Below are 17,458 nucleotides of genomic sequence, written 5' to 3' on the forward strand. Positions count from 1 at the left end.
TCTCACGTCCTCTCCTGTGCGGGGAGGGGGGGGGGTCATTAAATGAAAGCCTGCAGTTCTGAAGGACCTGGGCTGGGGACACTAGCTTTCCCCCCTTCCCTCCCAGCCCGTAGCAACTTTCTGCCCTGTAACTGAGCCAGCCCCTTCCCAAGTCCCTAAAAATCAAGGAGACAAACTGCCAGAATATGCACCCTCTGTCCCCATGCACCCTTCACCCCAGTGACCCGGAAGATGTCTAGGTGTGGGATACCTGGGTTCCCTTGCGCCTTTAGACATGCCAAGGACCGGAAGTGGCTACCTAGGTCATGCCCCTACCTGTAGCTCATTCCGGGTCATCCTTTCCCCCTTTCCTCAATGACTGGGACTTCTCTTTGCCTCGTGTCCCTGTACCACCCCTAACTCACTCATGCCCTTCTAGCAAATGTTTCCAGAGATCCAAAGAGGACCCAGACCCAGAAACCTGGGTGCTGCCTTCTTCCACAGGAGCTGACCGAGATGGAGGAGACCCAGGTTGCACTGAGTGCCTATGTTCCACAAGTCTCCGGAACCTTCTTTCCTATGGCTTATGAAGCCATGTCCCATAGGGATGGCTATTCTCACCTTTCCTGGCACTCAGGATTTGGCTGCAGATGGAATCAAGGCTGGAAGGACTTTTAGAAGCCAGCTGTAGTCGTTAACTGCAACAGAGGAGCAGGGGAAGCTGGGCCATCTCCCCACTGGGGTCTGGACCTTGGTGCTGAATGGGGAGGAATCCTGCATCTGGAGCTGAGCCTTGGGACTTCGATGAGCAACTGTTCCAGCCTTTTAAGTGAATCCTGGGCCTGAAAGGGTCACATGGAAATGAAAGGCACCCAGAGTTGGTGAATACAGCTGAGGCCTTTCCTGCACACAGAGGGCACCGCCCCGTCTGGGGCAGAAGTCACAGGTTCATGGCCTGGCTTTGACCTCCCAGTCTGTGGGGCTTTCAAGGCAGCTGCTGAGCCTGGGGTCCAGTCCCTCTCCTGCTCTCAGAACCACGAGGACATGGAACACGGATGTTCTTTCTCTTAGAGGCCCAGCTTGGTTCCTGGCATGCAAAAATCATTTGATGAAGAAACAGCTGCTGCTGAAGCCCCCAGGCTTCAGAACCTCTACCTGCCAGACCTGCTGGGAGGGAAAATTCGAGCCCCAGACAACTGCTCAGGGCTGGGTGGCTGGCTGCATTGTCACAAAGACACCCTCTACTGCTCCGGATCTCTTTTAAATACACTCCATGTCAGGGTGCCTGGGTGGTTCAGCCAGTTGAGTGGCCGATTCCTGATTTCAGCTCAGGTCATGATCTCCTGGTCTGTGAGTTCGAGCCCCGAGGCGGGCTCAGCACTACATGGAGCCTGTTTGAATTCTCTCCCTCCCTCTCTCTCTCTCTGCCCCTCCCTTGCTCTCACTCTCTCTCAAAATAAATAAACATCAAAATAAAGAAAACATGGCCCACCCCGCCATAGTTGTGGTTCCTGGGGTTTTGCCAGACCTCCCGCGACCAAGGGTTTTCTCCCCACCCCAGCCACGGAGGGCACAGACCAAGAGCAGATGGAACAGGTAAGTTTTATTTGGACTTTAAACTTGTTCAGAGAGCTCAGGGGCCCCCACCTCCCCTCTCCAGGCCCCCTTCTCATTTCCCCTCCCTGGGGGAACACTCAAGGTACAATGCCATGTGTCTCTGGAGTCCTTGGCCCCTTCCTGCCTGATACACCTCTTCACTCCCCTGCACTGAGGAGGAGGGGAGGGGTGTGAGGAGGCGGGGGTGCCTGGAAGTGTTGGATCAGAATGGTACATGCACTGACGGTAGCGCCCACTGCCACCAGCCCGGGGCTGAGACCTGGGAGAGGCTCGCAGTGGGGGGGTTGGATTCATCGTGGGGCAGCAGGCTCTTGCCATAGGAAGCTCCCCACCTCAGCCCTGGGGACCCCCTGGCCTCCTGCTTACCCATCCTTCTGAGGGTACGACTCTGAGGTAGATTTCACAGAGGGAATGTGGGTCGCTGGGGTGTGGGAAGGGGGTTAGCTCTTTTGAAGTTGATCTCCAACAGCACCCTGGGCCCATCCACAGGTTCTGGCCTGGGAGGCAGGGATGATGACACCCACCCAGCTATCAGAGGCCGAGTCACACACGGGCTCCAGGGCACCTGTGGTGTCAGGGACTCGAGAGGGGTAAGGGTGAAGGGGAGCATCTGTCTTAACAATCTGTGTCTTGGTGCTAGGGGCTCCAGGGGGAGGCAGGGGCCTGGGAGGCTAGCACAGATACTCCTCTGGCCTGAGGGTCAAGTTGCAGGATGGCCCCCGCCTCTCATCCCCACCCTCAGGGCAGCCTCTTTAGGCTGAATCCCTCCAGTCCTCCAGGGTCTTCCCTCTCCTCTCCCACCCTCCTTATTCTCCAGGGGAGCAGAGGAGAACAAGACCGGCCTGCAGGGAATGGCAAGAAACAAGATGCCTCCTTCCCCCAAGGCGGAGGGGCCCATGCCAAGAGCCCCGAGCTGGCCATGGGACGGAGGAACTGGCATCAGTGTGCAAGGCAGGCTCTGGGACCCCACAGGGAGGCGCTCCCTGGACAGAGCACAGCCTGAGAAAGATGGACATCCGGGGAGTGGCTAGGGGAGCTCTTGGAGTCCTCTGATACCCTCCCCCTCCCCCAGGCCCAAGCAGCGGGCAGGCGGTGGCGACGGATCCAACCCTGTCTGAGAACAGAAAGGCAGAGAGAGAGGCTGGGTGGGGTACACCCCTCCCCATCTCAGCCCAGATCCCCACCTCCCCAGTGGAAGCCAGGGAGCTGGGGACAGCCTCGGCTGGCCTTCCAGGAAGAGCCAGGGCTGAGTGGTGCCTGGACCAGGGAAGACGGCACACACGTTGACTCGGTAGCTAGTGGAGGTATCTGGGGGTCGCAAGGGGCAAGGGCCCCCCACGAGATTCATGCAGCATTCAAAGTGAGTGAGTGAGTGGGGGTGATGAGAGAAGATGGAGAAACAGCCAGGGGGTGGGGGAGGCACCCTAGATCTTGCTGTTCTCCAGGTGGGAGTCAATGTGTTTGATGAGGGCATCATCCGGGTACCCAACAGGGAAACCTAGCTGGCAGAGGGGGCAGCTGCGGATGTCAGAGCCCACTGTCTCCATCAGCAGCTGTGGAGAGAGAGGGGAGTCACCTAGGGTCCCCAGCCCTCCCTCACGATCCCCACAGCCCAGCCTGCCCTTTCCCGAGACCCAGGGCAGGGAGGGCTGCAGCATGCAGAAAGGGTCTGGTCACCCTCTGTCCAGCACCACTCCTCCTTCTCCCCATTCCCTGCCCACCTCCCACCAGCTCAGCATCCACTCCCCCAACCCAGGGCCTATGGCCCCAGGAGGTGCGTATGCTGAGCCTGCCAGGTCATCTACGGTAATGAGGGAAGCCAAGACCCAGACATGCCCCCAGAGTGACTAAGACACAGCTCCCAGATAACTCAAAGCAATGGATAATCCCAAACAATGTACAACCCAAAAATAATTTTCTGTCTGGCTTTAGAATATATTTTGGTCCTTCCAGGTGGCAAGGGTTGGCTCTGACATTCGGGAAACTCATTATTTCAGGGAAATGATAGAGCCCTGAGATAGGCTGTCTTCTAGGACAGCCGGAAAAGAGCAGGGGCTCTGAGACCAGATGGAGGGAACTGGATGAGCAGGCCTGGCCCTGTGTGGGCCCCAGACCTGTGGCAGTCAGCACGGCCTCCATCACCAGTCTAACAGGAGAGGGCTTCGGGCTCACTGCCTCCCTGTTAGGAACCCTCCAATGGAATTAGATCATATAATCACTGCCCTCATTTTGCAGATACGACAACTGAGGATCAGGTGGGATAAGTGACCTGTCCGAGGTCCCACAGCTGCTAAGCGGTGAAGTCCGGGATCAAAGCTGGGACTGTCACTCTGAAGCCCATGCCCTTAACCGCCGCCCTGAGAGAGAGGTAACGGTACAGGCCCCACCTACGCAAGCAAAAGGCCCGGAGAGAGAAGTAACGGGCCTAGGCTGCCCCTGAGAGGCGAGGGGCCCGGGGGCCGAGGCAGGCGGCCGGCCCTCAGGTGACAAGCGGGCGCCCCACTCACGTTGATGGACGGCCAGGACTGCGCGTGCTCGGCGTGGGCGTAGGCGGTGGCGGCCGGCGACTCTGGGATGGGGAAGCCCGCGCAGAACGAGGCGCAGCGGATGGTGCCCGCCTCGGGGCTGGGCGGGCTGGTGGGCACGGCCCACTCCTCCTCCTCGGAGGGCTGCTTCTCGAAGCGCAGCCGGATGCCCTCGAAGGCGCGTCGCGGGCTGAGCGGCCGGCCGGGCCCGTAGAGCTCGCCGCCGTAGGCCCGCGGCTTGGGCAGCGTGGCCGCCTCGGCCTGCAGCCAGGGCGGCGAGGCCCCCGCGTAGCCCGCGCCCTCCGCCATCTCCGAGTAGCTGCGCCGGCCCTGGAAGCCGGCCTTCACGTGGTGGCTGGGCGGCTTGGCGTAGGCGCGCTCGGCCGGCGTCCTCTCGCCCGGCGGCGGGGGCGGCGGGGGCCGGGGCTGCGGGGCGGGGCAGGTGGGGGGCCCCGGGGAGCGGCGCTGCGGGCTGGGAGACTGGCACGGCGGCGGCACCGGCGAGCGGCGCTGCGGGACGGGCGACGGGCAGGAGGGCGAGGCCGGCGAGCGGCGCTGCTGGGGCGAGGGGCACGGGGGCCCGGGGGAGCGGCGCTGGGGGGCGGGGGACTGGCACGGGGGGCACGGGGGCGCCGCTCGGGCGGGCGGGGACGGGGAGGGGCACTGGGGGGCCGGGGAGTGGCGCTGCGACAGAGGCGAGTGCCTCTGGCCTGGAAGAGAAGCAAGCCGAGGGGAAGGGCAGTGGTGGGGAGAGAAGGCGTCAGCACTGGGGAGCCATGGGCGTGCCGGCGCCCGACGCCCACCCTACCCTCTCTCCTCGGAACGCGAGCGGGTGAAAAACGACCCGGCAGGGAAAGGAAGGCAGGGGTGGCCCCAGGACGCGAGATGGTAGCCACAGCTACCCCCCCCCCCCCCTTGGGACCCAGCTCCGGGCCGCCCCTTCCAGGCCCCCTCTCACCGCCACTCCGGGCCTGCTCCTGCAGCAGAGTCCTCAAGATCCTCCCCTGCAGGGAACTCAACTCCCGAAGCCGGCCCAGCTCCTCTGTCAGCTCCGTGTAAGCCAGCGCCAAATTCACCCTGAAGGACACCCCAGCCCCCGCCCAGTCAAGGCTGGACGCCAGCCTGCCCTGACCCTGAGGTCAGAAGGCAGCGGGTGAAGAAGAGGAGAAGGGAAGGGGGCTTACTGTCACCGCGTGGAGGGAGAACTGGCTGTGCCCGAGCAGCTGGCTCTCCCTTCCCTCCAGGGCTCTCCTACCCCAGCTGCAGAATTCTCTTTGGCCTTAAGTTCTTACCTCCAACACGACCTCTTCCAGGGAGCCTCCCTCTCTTCCCAGTGAACCTTACCTGGGGCTAGGGCAGTGGCTCCCAGACTATAAGGCTGAGGCTGGGGAGCTCAGTGATTCCAGGGGGTCCCTGAATCCATGTGTTCATCAAGCATAGTCTATGGCCTGAGCACATCTGATTCAGGGATGTGTGAACATTTTTCTAATCTGTCCAGAAGCTGTGGTGACGAATAAAACACAGATTCATCAAAAAAAAAAAAAAAAAAAAAAACTGCGCCGAATTTATAGTAGCTTTTGTTACTGTGAATTTTCTCAAAGACCAACCAGTAAAAGTGTAGGTGCAATCTGTGGTGTTGGGGGCAGGGGATCCATGAGGAGTCCTCACCTTGGGAAGACGGGGGACCAGTGTTGTACAGCCTAAGAGGAGCCCCCGTTCCATAAGTGAAGACACAGCCTTCTGGTTCGGCAGAGGAACCACCTGGTAAACTTGAACCCAAGTCAGCCAAGTTTCAGGTCCACTGCCCTCGCTTTCACCTCAGAGCTGCCTCTGAGTGTTCAGTCTTGCACCTCCCAGGGCCTCCAGGGAGCCCTTTAGGTGGAGATCTTTGTGAACAGCCGCCGTGTACTGCACACCTCCAGAGGGCGCCCCCACAATAAGCACTTACAGAAGTTGTCTTGTTCTGGAACTGCCCTGGGAGTTCCTCGAAAGGGAGCATTATGTGGCTGTATTTATATTCCCAGCGCCTTGCCCAGGCCTGGTACCCAGTAGATGTTCAGGAAGTGAAGAATGAATTGAACCTCCCAATCCATGTGCCTTTCTGCTTCCCTTTCTTCCTCCCACTTCCTCCTGGGCACCCACCTGCATGGAGCTGGAACAGACTCTGAACTTAGCCAAGACTTAACCCACTTCCTTTTCTCTTCCTTTCTCTGCGGGTCACTTTGACCCAGAACTACGGAAGGTAATCTCTCTCTGCACTGCCCCTCCCCTCTCCCAGCCTGGGCTGCATACCTCCAGGGAGCCCTTCCAGACCTCACAGGCAGCTCTGCGTAGCCTTGGGTCACTGCTTTCATCTCTGTTCAGGGCTTGGACAGAGCCTGGGAGACAGCGGTTTTTGTTTCCTCTGATGTCTCCACCCCCTTACCAAGTCCAGAAGGGACTCCAGAGCTTTGTGGAAGTTGGAGCTGAGCTGGAGGGGAGTGGCAGGCAGAGACTCAGCCACTCTAGATGGATCTCTTCCCAGGGGAGGCGCTCTTGCTCTTGGAGCTGTAGGGTGCTGGGCATGAATGGAGGGGCAGGTGTCCAGACCCTGTGGGCCCTGTCCCCATCCTGAAGATGGGAGAGAGGATGCATGTGGACAGGAGGGAGTGCAGGTAAGAGCGAGGCCAGTATGAGCATGAGGAACAGTGTACTAGAGGGTGAGAGAGACAGAGAGAGACACGGGGGGGGGGGGGGGGGGAGAGAGAGAGAGAGAGAGAGAGAGTGTGTGTGTGTGTGTGTGTGAGAGAGAGAGAGAGAGAGAGAGAGACCCTGGAGGAGAGCAGGGGAAGTCATGAGGTTAGGGCTTCAGAGGGCAGGAAAAGCCGAGGTGCAGAGGGTAGATAATGACCGAGCTCCCTTGCTCTGCGCTGTCTGCTCGCTGGCTGATTCTTGCTAATCCTGGGGTGAGCTGGGTGATGGGGGAGACAACAGCCCCTCCCACAACAAAACTATTTTTAACTCATTTGGGCCAAAGCCAAATTACTGCAAAGAGGCTGGGATTCTGGGGGGCAAGCCCACTTCCCAGGGAGAGGGAGCACTCATTACCCATCTGAGGGTACACAGGGATGGACAGGAGCAGAGAGGAAGGAGTCCCTTGGGGGACGAACTCTGGCCAAGACGCTGCAGCCCTCAATCCCATCATATCTCAGCCCTTGTGTTATATGTCCTGTGTTCCCCGCATCACATCTCAGCCCTTGTGTTATATGTCCTGTGTTCCCCGGCTTTGATCTCATGTGTCTGTGGGAAGAAACGGCATCTTCCCCATCAGACAGGAGGATTTAGCCTGTGTGTCCCACATTAAACTGGGGACTCTCCAATGACAGGCTCCCCGCTTCAGACTGAGTGCAGGAGCTATGTCTCCCCTATCAGACTGGGGGCTTGAGAGCATCATACTGACCCCTGAGTGGTGGGAGCAGGAGGGGCTCTTAGGGCACTGATGGAGCGCCCTCTCTGGCCAAGCAGCTGCAAGTTTCTCTCCCCATCCGCCTTCACTGCTGTATCTCAGGTGACAGATACAGGTCGTCGCCTTCACACCCAGCCTTAGAGATCTCACCTGCCACACTCAGTTCCCAGGCCCCTATCTCTCCCCTACATGCCTTCCTCCCCTTGTCAGGAGCTACCCCAGTTTCTACCGCCCTGCTCCTGGCACCCTCCTCATGGAAAAACAGGACAGCAGGAAATGGAAGGAAGAAGCCCCTGGCCCAGACCACCCAGACCTTCCCCCAGCTTTGACCAGGTGTGGGGCAGGGGGAGTGGGATGGGGGAGGGCAAGTGACTATTGTCCTCCTGGAGCCCCAGGCAGCCTCACAAAGACCCCTAGGACCCTGGGCCAGGTGGTGGGGCCCCTCAGGACCTCCCCCCTTCATCAGGCGCCTCTTCCCACCTCAAGATGCTCAGGCCCAGGGTGCTAAATACACTAACGACCTGAATGACTCACATTAGAAAACACTGCCAATTCAATGGAAAAAATCTCAACTGCACTACACAACCAAGGGTTGCACACATGCACCTGAACACACATTCCATTTCCTGGCTTCCTGGCCCACACCTGAATGCTATTTTCCACCATCGAGACTGTCTGGGAAGGGTCAGGTGAACGGCAGCAGATGGCTAAATTTGGGCACTTCCCGATTGCTTACATTATGAGAGAAAGTTCTGAGTCTCTCAGAACCTGGGAGAGACCTAGAGAGAAAAGAACGGTAGATAGCCTTTATGAGCACTTACCATAGGCCAGGCATTATGCTAAAGAACTTTACTGAATCTTCTCAACAACCCTACAGTGTTGCCACTATGATCTCCATTTTCTAGATAAGAGACCTGAGGCTTGCAAAGTCATAAAGCCTAGTAGCAGTGGAGTTGCTGAAACTGGGCCCTGGCCTCCTGGACTGTAAAGTCCAGGCTACTGACCATTAGGCTATATGCTGCCTTCCAAGATGATCAGGAAAGGGAGGAAGGAGAGACAGGAAGGTAGCAGAAGGGAAAGAGAAAGAGGAGGAGGAGGAGGAGGAGGAGCAGGAGGAGAGGGAGCTGGGGAGCTTTACAGTAGCCTGGGCATCACCACCCTTGCCCTGGGAGGGGAGAGGAAGGTGCCAGACATATGTGGGGGATCGGAGCTGTTAAGAAGCTGGCTCAAGGTCACAGAGCGGAGATTCAAACCTGCTTTTGGCACCTCAGCCTGCTGAGCTGGCACCTTCGGAGGAGCCAGAGTGCAAATGGCAGAGCTGGCAGGAAGGAAGGCTCCCTCCACTGCAAGTCTTTCCACCCTTCATTGACTTATCCTTTCATTCATTCTTTCCATGAATAATTCGGGGATCTCAAATTTTCATCTAGAAACAATAATCTTCACTGTGATTGATAAAGCAACTGAGCTGAGGAAGGTTAGAGACCGAAGCACCCTGCTCTGGAAAGGGGCTCTTTCTACCCCGAACCAGCTGTGAGGCACACAGACCCTGTGGCATCTTCCCCAGGGAAGTTCACTGGGTGCCTCTGCTGGGCTGGGCCACAGTGAGGGCCAGTGGTTGGGCCACGGGATTAGAACTAGGGATGGCCTTGAGGTCAGGATCGAGGCTGGGGTCAGGGTCAGATGAGGGCTGGGGTTGGTAGTTCATTTCCTGTCAGGATTGTGGACACTGCTTGGGACAGGATGAGGGGCAGGGTTCAAGTCTCGGGGGTGGGATCGGCATTAGGGTTAGGATTGGGGTCAGCATCCGAGCTGGTCATGTGGTCAGAATCACCAGCTGACTCAGAATCAGGAGGAAAACAGAAATCCAGCATTCCCGGCTCTTCCCTCTTTGCCCATTGCCGTCCCCAGCTGTCCCCGGCCACCTCACTCTCGTGGGGGAATTTAGGGACCAAACTTTCCACCACCCACGGGCACACCCAGCAGCAGCCTTCCCGCCCGACCCTCGGGGAGGGAACCACAGGCACCGGGCCGTGGAGCGGACTTGAGGTTGCGGGCCAGGGGAGGAGGAAGTCACTCTGCAACAACCCACTGCTGTACCACTTCCTTTTAGGCGCCTTGAGCCCCTCCACTCTCCTCGACCAGCTATGACTTGCGGTCCCCAGAGCCCGGCTCTTCATGGCAGCCCCTGCCATGCTCCCAGCACAGCTAGAAGTTCACAGTGTCAAGAAAGCCTCCCCAGACACAGCCAAGCTGAGCACTCACAGTGGGACTGGGAACCAAGGTGGGGGGCCGGGGGGGTGGGGAGGGGGGGAGGCAGGCATCCCAACTTGCCCCGGACCGTCCTGGCTCCCACTAGCGGCCCTGGCAGAATTACTAAGATTCTGACATTTTAACATACTGAAATTTCCACTTTCAAAATTGAGCAGGTTGGGCCAATAATTCACTGGTCACCCCTCCCAGAAGGGCCCTCCTACCTGAGGAAGAACCTGAACCAGAGAAACACCACAGAGGTACTATCGCCCCATCTGCTGAGGGCCTGCGGGGTATTCGCACTTAACTTCGCGCTGAACTTCTCTAAGTACTTCACTTCTTTGTACCTCAGTTTGCTCAGCACTAAAAGGGGACAGAACTGTCACCACATCTTCTGTGAGAAGGAAATGAGATGGTGTAGGTAAACCGCCTTCCGTGGTGTCTGGCATATGGACGAAGAGTTGGGAATATGCCCAAGAGAAAGAAAGAAACCCGTTTTGATCCTTCTTTGGAGACGCCAACCAGCTCAATGGCTTTGGTTTAAGAACGAGGAGGAGAGGATGTGCAGTTTCCCTTCTAGGGAGAGAGTGTGGGTAAGAGCTGCTCTCTGCCTTCCTAGCAAAGGAAGAAGCAGAGGCAGAGGCAGATTCAAAGCCCACCAATCCCTCAGACCACAATCAGGTGGGAGTGGTGGGCCTCACCTTCCGAGCCCCTCCCCACCCTCGGGGAGTCCCAAGGCTGCAAGTGCTCAGGGGTTAATTCCTGTGAGCACCCCTGCCTTGGCTGAAGGAAATTTGAAAGAAAGGAAGTAGGGAGGGTGAGAAGCGTGAAGGGGGAGGCCCTGGGTCTGCTGGTTCTGGGGCATGAAGTTAAGCTCAGGGTACACGGGGGTCTCCGACTTCCGTCCTGACCCACCCCACACTGCCCTTGACCTCTGTGCAGAGTTTCCATCCTCTCTCTCCGAGTTCACACTTCTCCCCCACCACTAACCGCAGCCCACGCAGAGGCTTGTGGGCGGAGAGAGGGGTGGGGGGGGGGGCGGAAAAGGGCCAGGGCTGCAACACTGAGCCCCCCACGTTGGGGAAAAAAAGCAAGCCCTATCGTTCTCTCCCTCATCACTCATACTAAGCCCCCGTCTTCTCACAGGGGGGCTCCCCTCCTTCACTGGGCCCTCACCCCCTTCACTGAGTCAGCCCGCCTGAGCCCTCAGCCCCCTTAAGGAACCCCCTCTCCACAATTTCCCCTCCACCCTCAGCACTAGCCACACCCTCAGAAAGGCCACACTCAGGACCTGTGACTCTGAGCTGGGCTCAGAGGGGAGGGGGCCGTGGGTTCTGCACCCCCCCACCTCGGCTGAGACCCCCCCCCCCCCAGGGTCCTTACCTCCCTGCACATCCTAAGGAGCAGGCTGGTCTCCACTGCCTCTCCTCCCTCATCCTTGCTTTTGGCCCCTGACTGGCCTCCAGCAGCTCTTCTTCTGGGACAATCTATCCCCTGGGCACCAGCCACCAGGTGCTGGGCTGAGCAAACAGCGGGGCAATCTTGCCCAGAGGTCAGCCATGGAAGGTGGCAGAGTGGCCTGGTCGGGGTGCCCACTTTTGGAGGAACACTGACGACTGGAGCTGGTGGGCTGGGGGCTGGGATGGGAGGGACTGGAATCCTTGGGGCCAGGGCTGCCTCCCAGGCCTGTCCACTTAGTACCAGTAGGACCACTGTGCGGTGGGGTGGGGATTAACAGGGGCAAGGGCACTACGAGGGGGGGCCTTTGTACAGCCAGGACTCCCACAATAAAACTGGCTGCCCTGGAGGGGTCCAGACTGAGACAGGTAAGTACTTTCAGGAACACACACGACTCCCACATTAGGGGTGGCCTGGATTCAGGAATCTCTCTGACCCCCTCTTCAGCTGTCTTACCCCGATCTGGATAACCCAGCCCTGCATTCCTCTCCTGGGAAAGCCCACAGGTAAAATTCCCACTCGCCTGGAGGGTCTGGACCAAGTCGAAGAAAGAGGAGGGGCTGGTGGGGGAAAGTGAGCTGAGAGCAGGTGACTGAGGCCTCAGGTGGGAGGACAGGGGAGGGAACACTCGGGAAGCAATTACCAAAAGGAGCTGAGTTTATAAGAAAATAAAACTGCCGGGGGAGTGAGGACTTCCTCTGAGAATTAACTCTTGCCAAGCTGGGGCTGTCCAGAGATGCTCCGCCTGAAAAGTGTGAGGCGGGGCAGGCAGAGCCTGACTGGCACCGGGGAGAGAGGTCCAGGAGGCACCCATGCAGAGTCCCAACGGTGAGGACGGAGGGGAGGAGCTGGAGGTCACCTCTGGTAAGAGTGGTCTGGCCAGCCCCTAGGCAAAGCCACTGTGGCCAAAGGAGCTGGGTGGAGCAGGTGCCTTGGGGGTGGGAAGGGAAAGAGGCTGTTCTGGCCCCAATGGCAGCATGGATGATCCAACCTCCAAAGGCACCTTATGGGAGTTCTCCTTCACTCACTCACATACAGCTTTGGTCCCTTGGGGTCCTCCACTCCTTCTCTGGCCCCCCACCCCCTACGCCTTCCTCTCACACCTCTCATTAATGACTGACCTCTGAGCCCATGAAGGATACCTGGGGCCACAGAGGTGAAGTCATTAAAGCAAAGCCACTCTGCATCCCTGGAAGGATTCAAAGTCTGGCTGTTCAGATTCCAGCCCTGCCAAAAAAGTCCTTTCTCTGGGTTTAACCGGTTGGAGGGAGCCTTCACTGCCGGTCTGCTAAGAGGGGGCTGGACTCAGTGACCCATAAAGAGCCCTACAGTATAACTTCTGAGGCAAGCTAGGGTTCTAGAATGTGTGTGTGTGTGTGTGTGTGTGCGTGTGTGTGTGTGTGTGTGTGTTCTGGGTCTGGGCACATGGGCTAGGATGGGCTCCGAACCTCAGCCACGAGCTAAGGCAGACCCTCTCCACAGGAGCCCTCAACACTCCTCAGCAGCCTAGCTGAGGGATCCCACCCACCACTCCCACAAACTGGTTCTCACCGCCCCCCACCCCAACTATCACAGCTCCACCCAGGCCCTCACCCCAGGGTGCAGAGGGAGGTGAGGGGTATCCCCAAGTAGCCAGAAGCTGGGAGGAAGGTGAGAAGGAAGCCCGCGGGAAGGAGGACCCTGGGGTCCCATAGCTGCGTATACTGTGTGACACAGGGTTAGTTCCTGTCCCTCTCTGGGCCTCAAGCTTCCCCTCCAACGAAAGTAGGGAGTCTGTGCCACACAACTGGTCTCAGGGGAGAGGGCTTAGGCGGAAGGAGGTTTGCTCTCTATTTCTCAGAAAGTGGGAGAGGAGGAGTTCAGGGTGCGGATGTGAAAAGCATCAGGCTCACTGATGTCAGGCTGCCGCTCACCCTCTCCCTTGCTGCCCAGTGCTGCCCCAGAGGCCACTGCCATTAGACTCCCCACTGACATAGCTCCCTCCCTCCTTCCTGCTGCCCTTCTTTCTCAGCAAGATTCTACAGGGGCCACCCAGTGGAGCCTGTCCTAACCCCACTCTCGGCTGCTGTAGAACCCAGGTAAGCCCCTCTTCTCGGCCTCGGCTTTCTCCTGAGGTGGGAAACAAAGCACAGACCCTGAAAGACGCCTCCTCCTTCCTCCTCATCAGTGAGGGGGCAGTTAACCCAACTAACTGGCCTTGTTACTGGCACAGAAAAAATGGGGCTTCAGAGAGGCCCAGAAACTCACCAGGGGACCCAGAACATAGCAGCAAAGCAGCTGAGGAAATGCCTCAACCCCTGACACCTCAAGGAGACACGAGCTTGGGTGTCAGAAGAAAGCGGGGGGCACATCCCAGAACCTCGCCTCCTTCCTGTGAAGGATGAAGAGCCACACAAGCAAGCCAAACCCCGCAGGCCTGATGCTGGAAGAGGGGCCCTCCAAACAACAGAGGGGAGAACTGACCCAAAACAGGGACCTGGGAAATGCCACCCTCAGGGCACAGGGGTTAAGATGGAGAGGATTTCAGATGTGACTTACTGATCATCCCCGACTCTTTTCACCCACTCCATGTCCCGCTCTGACCGGTTGGAGGCGAGATCCTAGGGAGGAAGACCGGGAGGTCAGACGCCAATGTCACCTTGCCCAGACCCCCCTCTTTACCGTTCCCACAGCCAGTCGAAACCCAGGGAGGACGTCCTGGGACTCTAACGGCTATTTCCAGCAGCTCTCAGACCTCCGGGGAGCGCTGGCCGGGGTCCTTTACCTGGGCCCGGCTCTCCTGCAGCTGCTTCAGCTCTCCCTGCAGCCGCTCGCACTCGGCCTGGAGCTGCTCTTCCCGAAGCTGAGCCCCCCGGGCCTCACCCTGGGCAGCCTCCAGAGCCTCTTCCAAACGCCGTCGCTCCAGCTCACTCACACTGGGTGTGGGGCCCGGCCAGCCTGCTGGCAGGAGAGAGGATAATGTCAGGTTGGGTCCAGCTGCTGGCACCCTCCACCGACTCCCAGATCAGCAAAGACTGAAACCGGTGAGGACTGCCCCATCAGAGATCCAGAAGATAGCCAGAGGACAAATACCCCGGGGAGGCCTCTACTGAGGGCAGTGTGGGAGGATGGCCTGAGCTGCTTTTTTCTCATCTTCTAGGGGACCAAGGACAAAATAAGATGGCCTCCTGAAAGGATTCCCTGGCCACATTCAAATCTCCAAGCATCCTCTGGCCTCCGCTAATCACCACTGTTAAGACCGGCTGGGGGACTCTGAGTGGAGGTGCCCTCTGCTGACACACATAGGAATTGCATGGGGGTAGCCAGAGAAAGCAGGTGGTAGAGGGGGGTGTCAGTGGGAGAAACCGCGTAAGAGTAGATGAAGTGAGGGAACGGGTGGCAAAGAGGCATAGGGTAATTATGGGAGAGATTTAATAAGACATTATAATGGGGTGCTCACCATCAATTCCAGAGTAGTACTGAAATGGGGGTTAGTCTAGGGGACGCTGGGGTAGGGATATCAGGGGTCGCGGAGATCTCACCGTGACTCAAGCCAGATCCCCCTCTCAGTGCCAAGTAGTGCAGGTCCAGATCAGTACAAGGTGGGGCAGGGGCAGGTGGGGGGCTCGGGCTGGGGAAGGCTGCGTCCCGGAGGCCTTGCTGCTGCCGTAGCTGCTGTTCCAAACCACAGATTTGCCGCAAGTGGGTCTCCACCAGGGCCCGCTGCAGGGTGAGACAAAGGGGTAGGGTCTGCACAGGACCAGGGTACCCCTGTGGGCCCCCCAAAGCCAGGACTTCCCCATGTCTGGGAAGCCATCACCCCTAAACGGAGCAGAGGCCCCAGGTCACACATCCCAACTGCACTCTCAAGTGGCTATGAGTGTGAGGTCTCCTCTCCCAGCAACTGCAATGCAGATGTTTCTGGCTATTGCCCCTTGCAAGGTCAGAGTTAACGCCTCTTCCTTGCGGGACACTTCTAAGAACACACAGCCCCTCAGTCCAGACATAGCTACGCCCTCAGAAGCATAATAAGTTCTATTTGCACATGTGACAACCACTCTGGGCTTCACCTACCTCATCTATAACACGGGGATAACCACACTCACCTCTTAGGTTTGTTGCAAGGATTAAAATGAGTAAATATATCTAAAGAGATAACAACAGTGCCTGGCACATAGTTAAGTGCTATGTTAAGTGTTTATGATTATTAAGGCGAAGCATTCTTACACAAACGTCCCACAACAACTCAGCAGTATTGTTATCGTTTGCCCTTTTCGGAGGAGGGACAGAGGCTAAGTGACTCGACCCAACTCACAGGTAGGAGCTGGCAGAAACCACGTGTCCTGATTCTGACACCTGCTCACGCGCGTGGCCATACCCCTACTCAGAATCACACACATGCCAGGACCAGTCCCAGCAGCCACAGAGACCTGATTACCTCTACCCTCACCCACACAGCCTTCCAGACACAGTGTATACGCACGGACTCGACCCAGCACGAGACACAAACATTCGCCCGGAGACACGCTGTCGACAGGGTCACTCACATAGTCACCTACTGTCACCGCGTGGCCAGGGTGTCCTGAGGGTCACTCACAACTTGTATGACACACTCAGCCCCCCTCACAAGGGCAAACGGGCACTCAAACCCACTGGGGTCCACACCACAAACGCACACACATGGGGTCACACACAATCACACAACAAAGGTCCCAGCCTCAAGCACCCCCGGCTCCCTGGGCCTCACCATCTCCCCAGCTCTGTCTCCAGGTCGCTCTTCTCCACGCAAAGTTTCTCATAAGCCTGGATCATCTCCCCAAGCTGTTCTTCCTGCTCCTTATTCTTCTGCAACTGAATGGGGCCCAGAGAGGATGGAGAGCACACCATGGTCAGGCCCATCCTTGACTTGGGGGCCAAGCAGCTCCCCATACCTCCCACCCACACATCCAGCACCCAATGGAAGAGGGGTGGGAGAGGCTGCAACCCATTCTAGGGAAGACTATGGCCATCGCTGACCAAGGAGACAGAGGCTGGGGGGGTAGAGAGAGGGGACTGTCAGAAATACACTGGAGCAAGGGGTCCAGGAAGCCCAGTCTGGGCTGGGAGGCCAGCGAGGGACTCACCTCATGCTGGAACTGGTTGAGCCGTTGCTGCAGGCTGACCTTCTCCATCTCCAGCAGGGAGCCATCCTTGATTTCATACAGAGAGAAGCCATGCTCCTCTCCAAAGTCATTGATCAGCGGGTACTGTGGGCAGGCAGGTCCTCAGGAGAGCTGGTGCCCGGCTCCCTGCCCAGGCTTCAGCCTCGATTGGGCTCCCACCTCACAACCTGCCTTGAAGTCCTCGCCTCTCCCTCCCCTTGCTCAAGTGGGGTCCACACGGCCTGGAGGCATCTCCCGCCAACCAGATCTTTTTTAGATGCAAGGTCCCACCCTTTGGCTCAGGATCCTTTCCTGACCCTTCCCATCCAAAGCAGCCACATCTCTCACGGGGGACCCTCAGGTTCCCAAGAGTGTGCATCCTGATCCCTCTTTGCGATTCCTGGGATCCCCAACCCCCACAACACACACACAGCCAGACCCCCATCTTCTCCAAGTTCTGACCTTGATCTCGTAGACTTTGAGACGGCGGCGGAGGGTGGCATTCTCCCTCTCCAGGCCCCCCAGCCGCTCCTTGATGTCCCCATAGGCTGTGATGAGGGCAAAGTGGGAGGCAGAGCACATGTCCCCTCCCAGTGAGGGGTCTCCTGGGGCATCCAGCCACACCTCACTGGGCCCCAGTGCCTCCTGGGTCAGGATGCTGATGTCATCTTCAAACATGGACTCCATGGCAAGGGCCTGGGCCTCGGCCCCCACTGGGCCTCCTGGGAGAGCAGGAGCAACAGTGGAGAGGGCAGCCTGGAGGTTGTCCCCCATACCCCTCAACCTGGCCCAAGGAATGCTATGACCAGCTGAGAGGAAACTTGGAAGCTCCCACCCCTGCCTACCCGCAGACTACTCAGCCCTGTTTTCTCTTCTCTGCTGCCTTTGGGGGAAGGGGCTGTAACTAGATGAAGACTTCTGGCAGGGAGGGCCTGACAAGTAGGGACAAGTAAACCAGGCCAGCAGCAGAGAAGAGTTCCTTCCAGAACCCAGGGAGACCTGTGGACAGGAAAGGACTGCCTTCCCAGGCTAGGGCCCAGACAGGGCTGCCTTGATTCACTCCT

At 58.3% G+C, this 17,458-nt stretch overlaps 1 protein-coding gene across 1 annotated transcript; it reads right to left on the minus strand.

Moving 5' to 3' along the window:
- Positions 1 to 1,570: 1,570 nt before the first annotated feature.
- TBKBP1 (TBK1 binding protein 1) lies at positions 1,571 to 17,458 on the minus strand. Its single transcript, XM_042914478.1, has 10 exons — positions 16,857 to 17,458; positions 16,377 to 16,499; positions 16,001 to 16,104; positions 15,881 to 15,905; positions 14,796 to 14,976; positions 14,039 to 14,214; positions 13,813 to 13,874; positions 5,080 to 5,198; positions 4,104 to 4,831; positions 1,571 to 3,149 (listed from the first exon to the last, which is right to left on the minus strand). The coding sequence occupies exons 1-10, from the start codon at positions 17,166 to 17,168 to the stop codon at positions 3,021 to 3,023; spliced, it is 1,959 nt and encodes a 652-aa protein (XP_042770412.1). The 5' UTR covers positions 17,169 to 17,458; the 3' UTR covers positions 1,571 to 3,020.

This window comes from Panthera leo, chromosome E1 (assembly GCF_018350215.1).
Source record: "Panthera leo isolate Ple1 chromosome E1, P.leo_Ple1_pat1.1, whole genome shotgun sequence".
NCBI lineage: Eukaryota > Metazoa > Chordata > Mammalia > Carnivora > Felidae > Panthera > Panthera leo.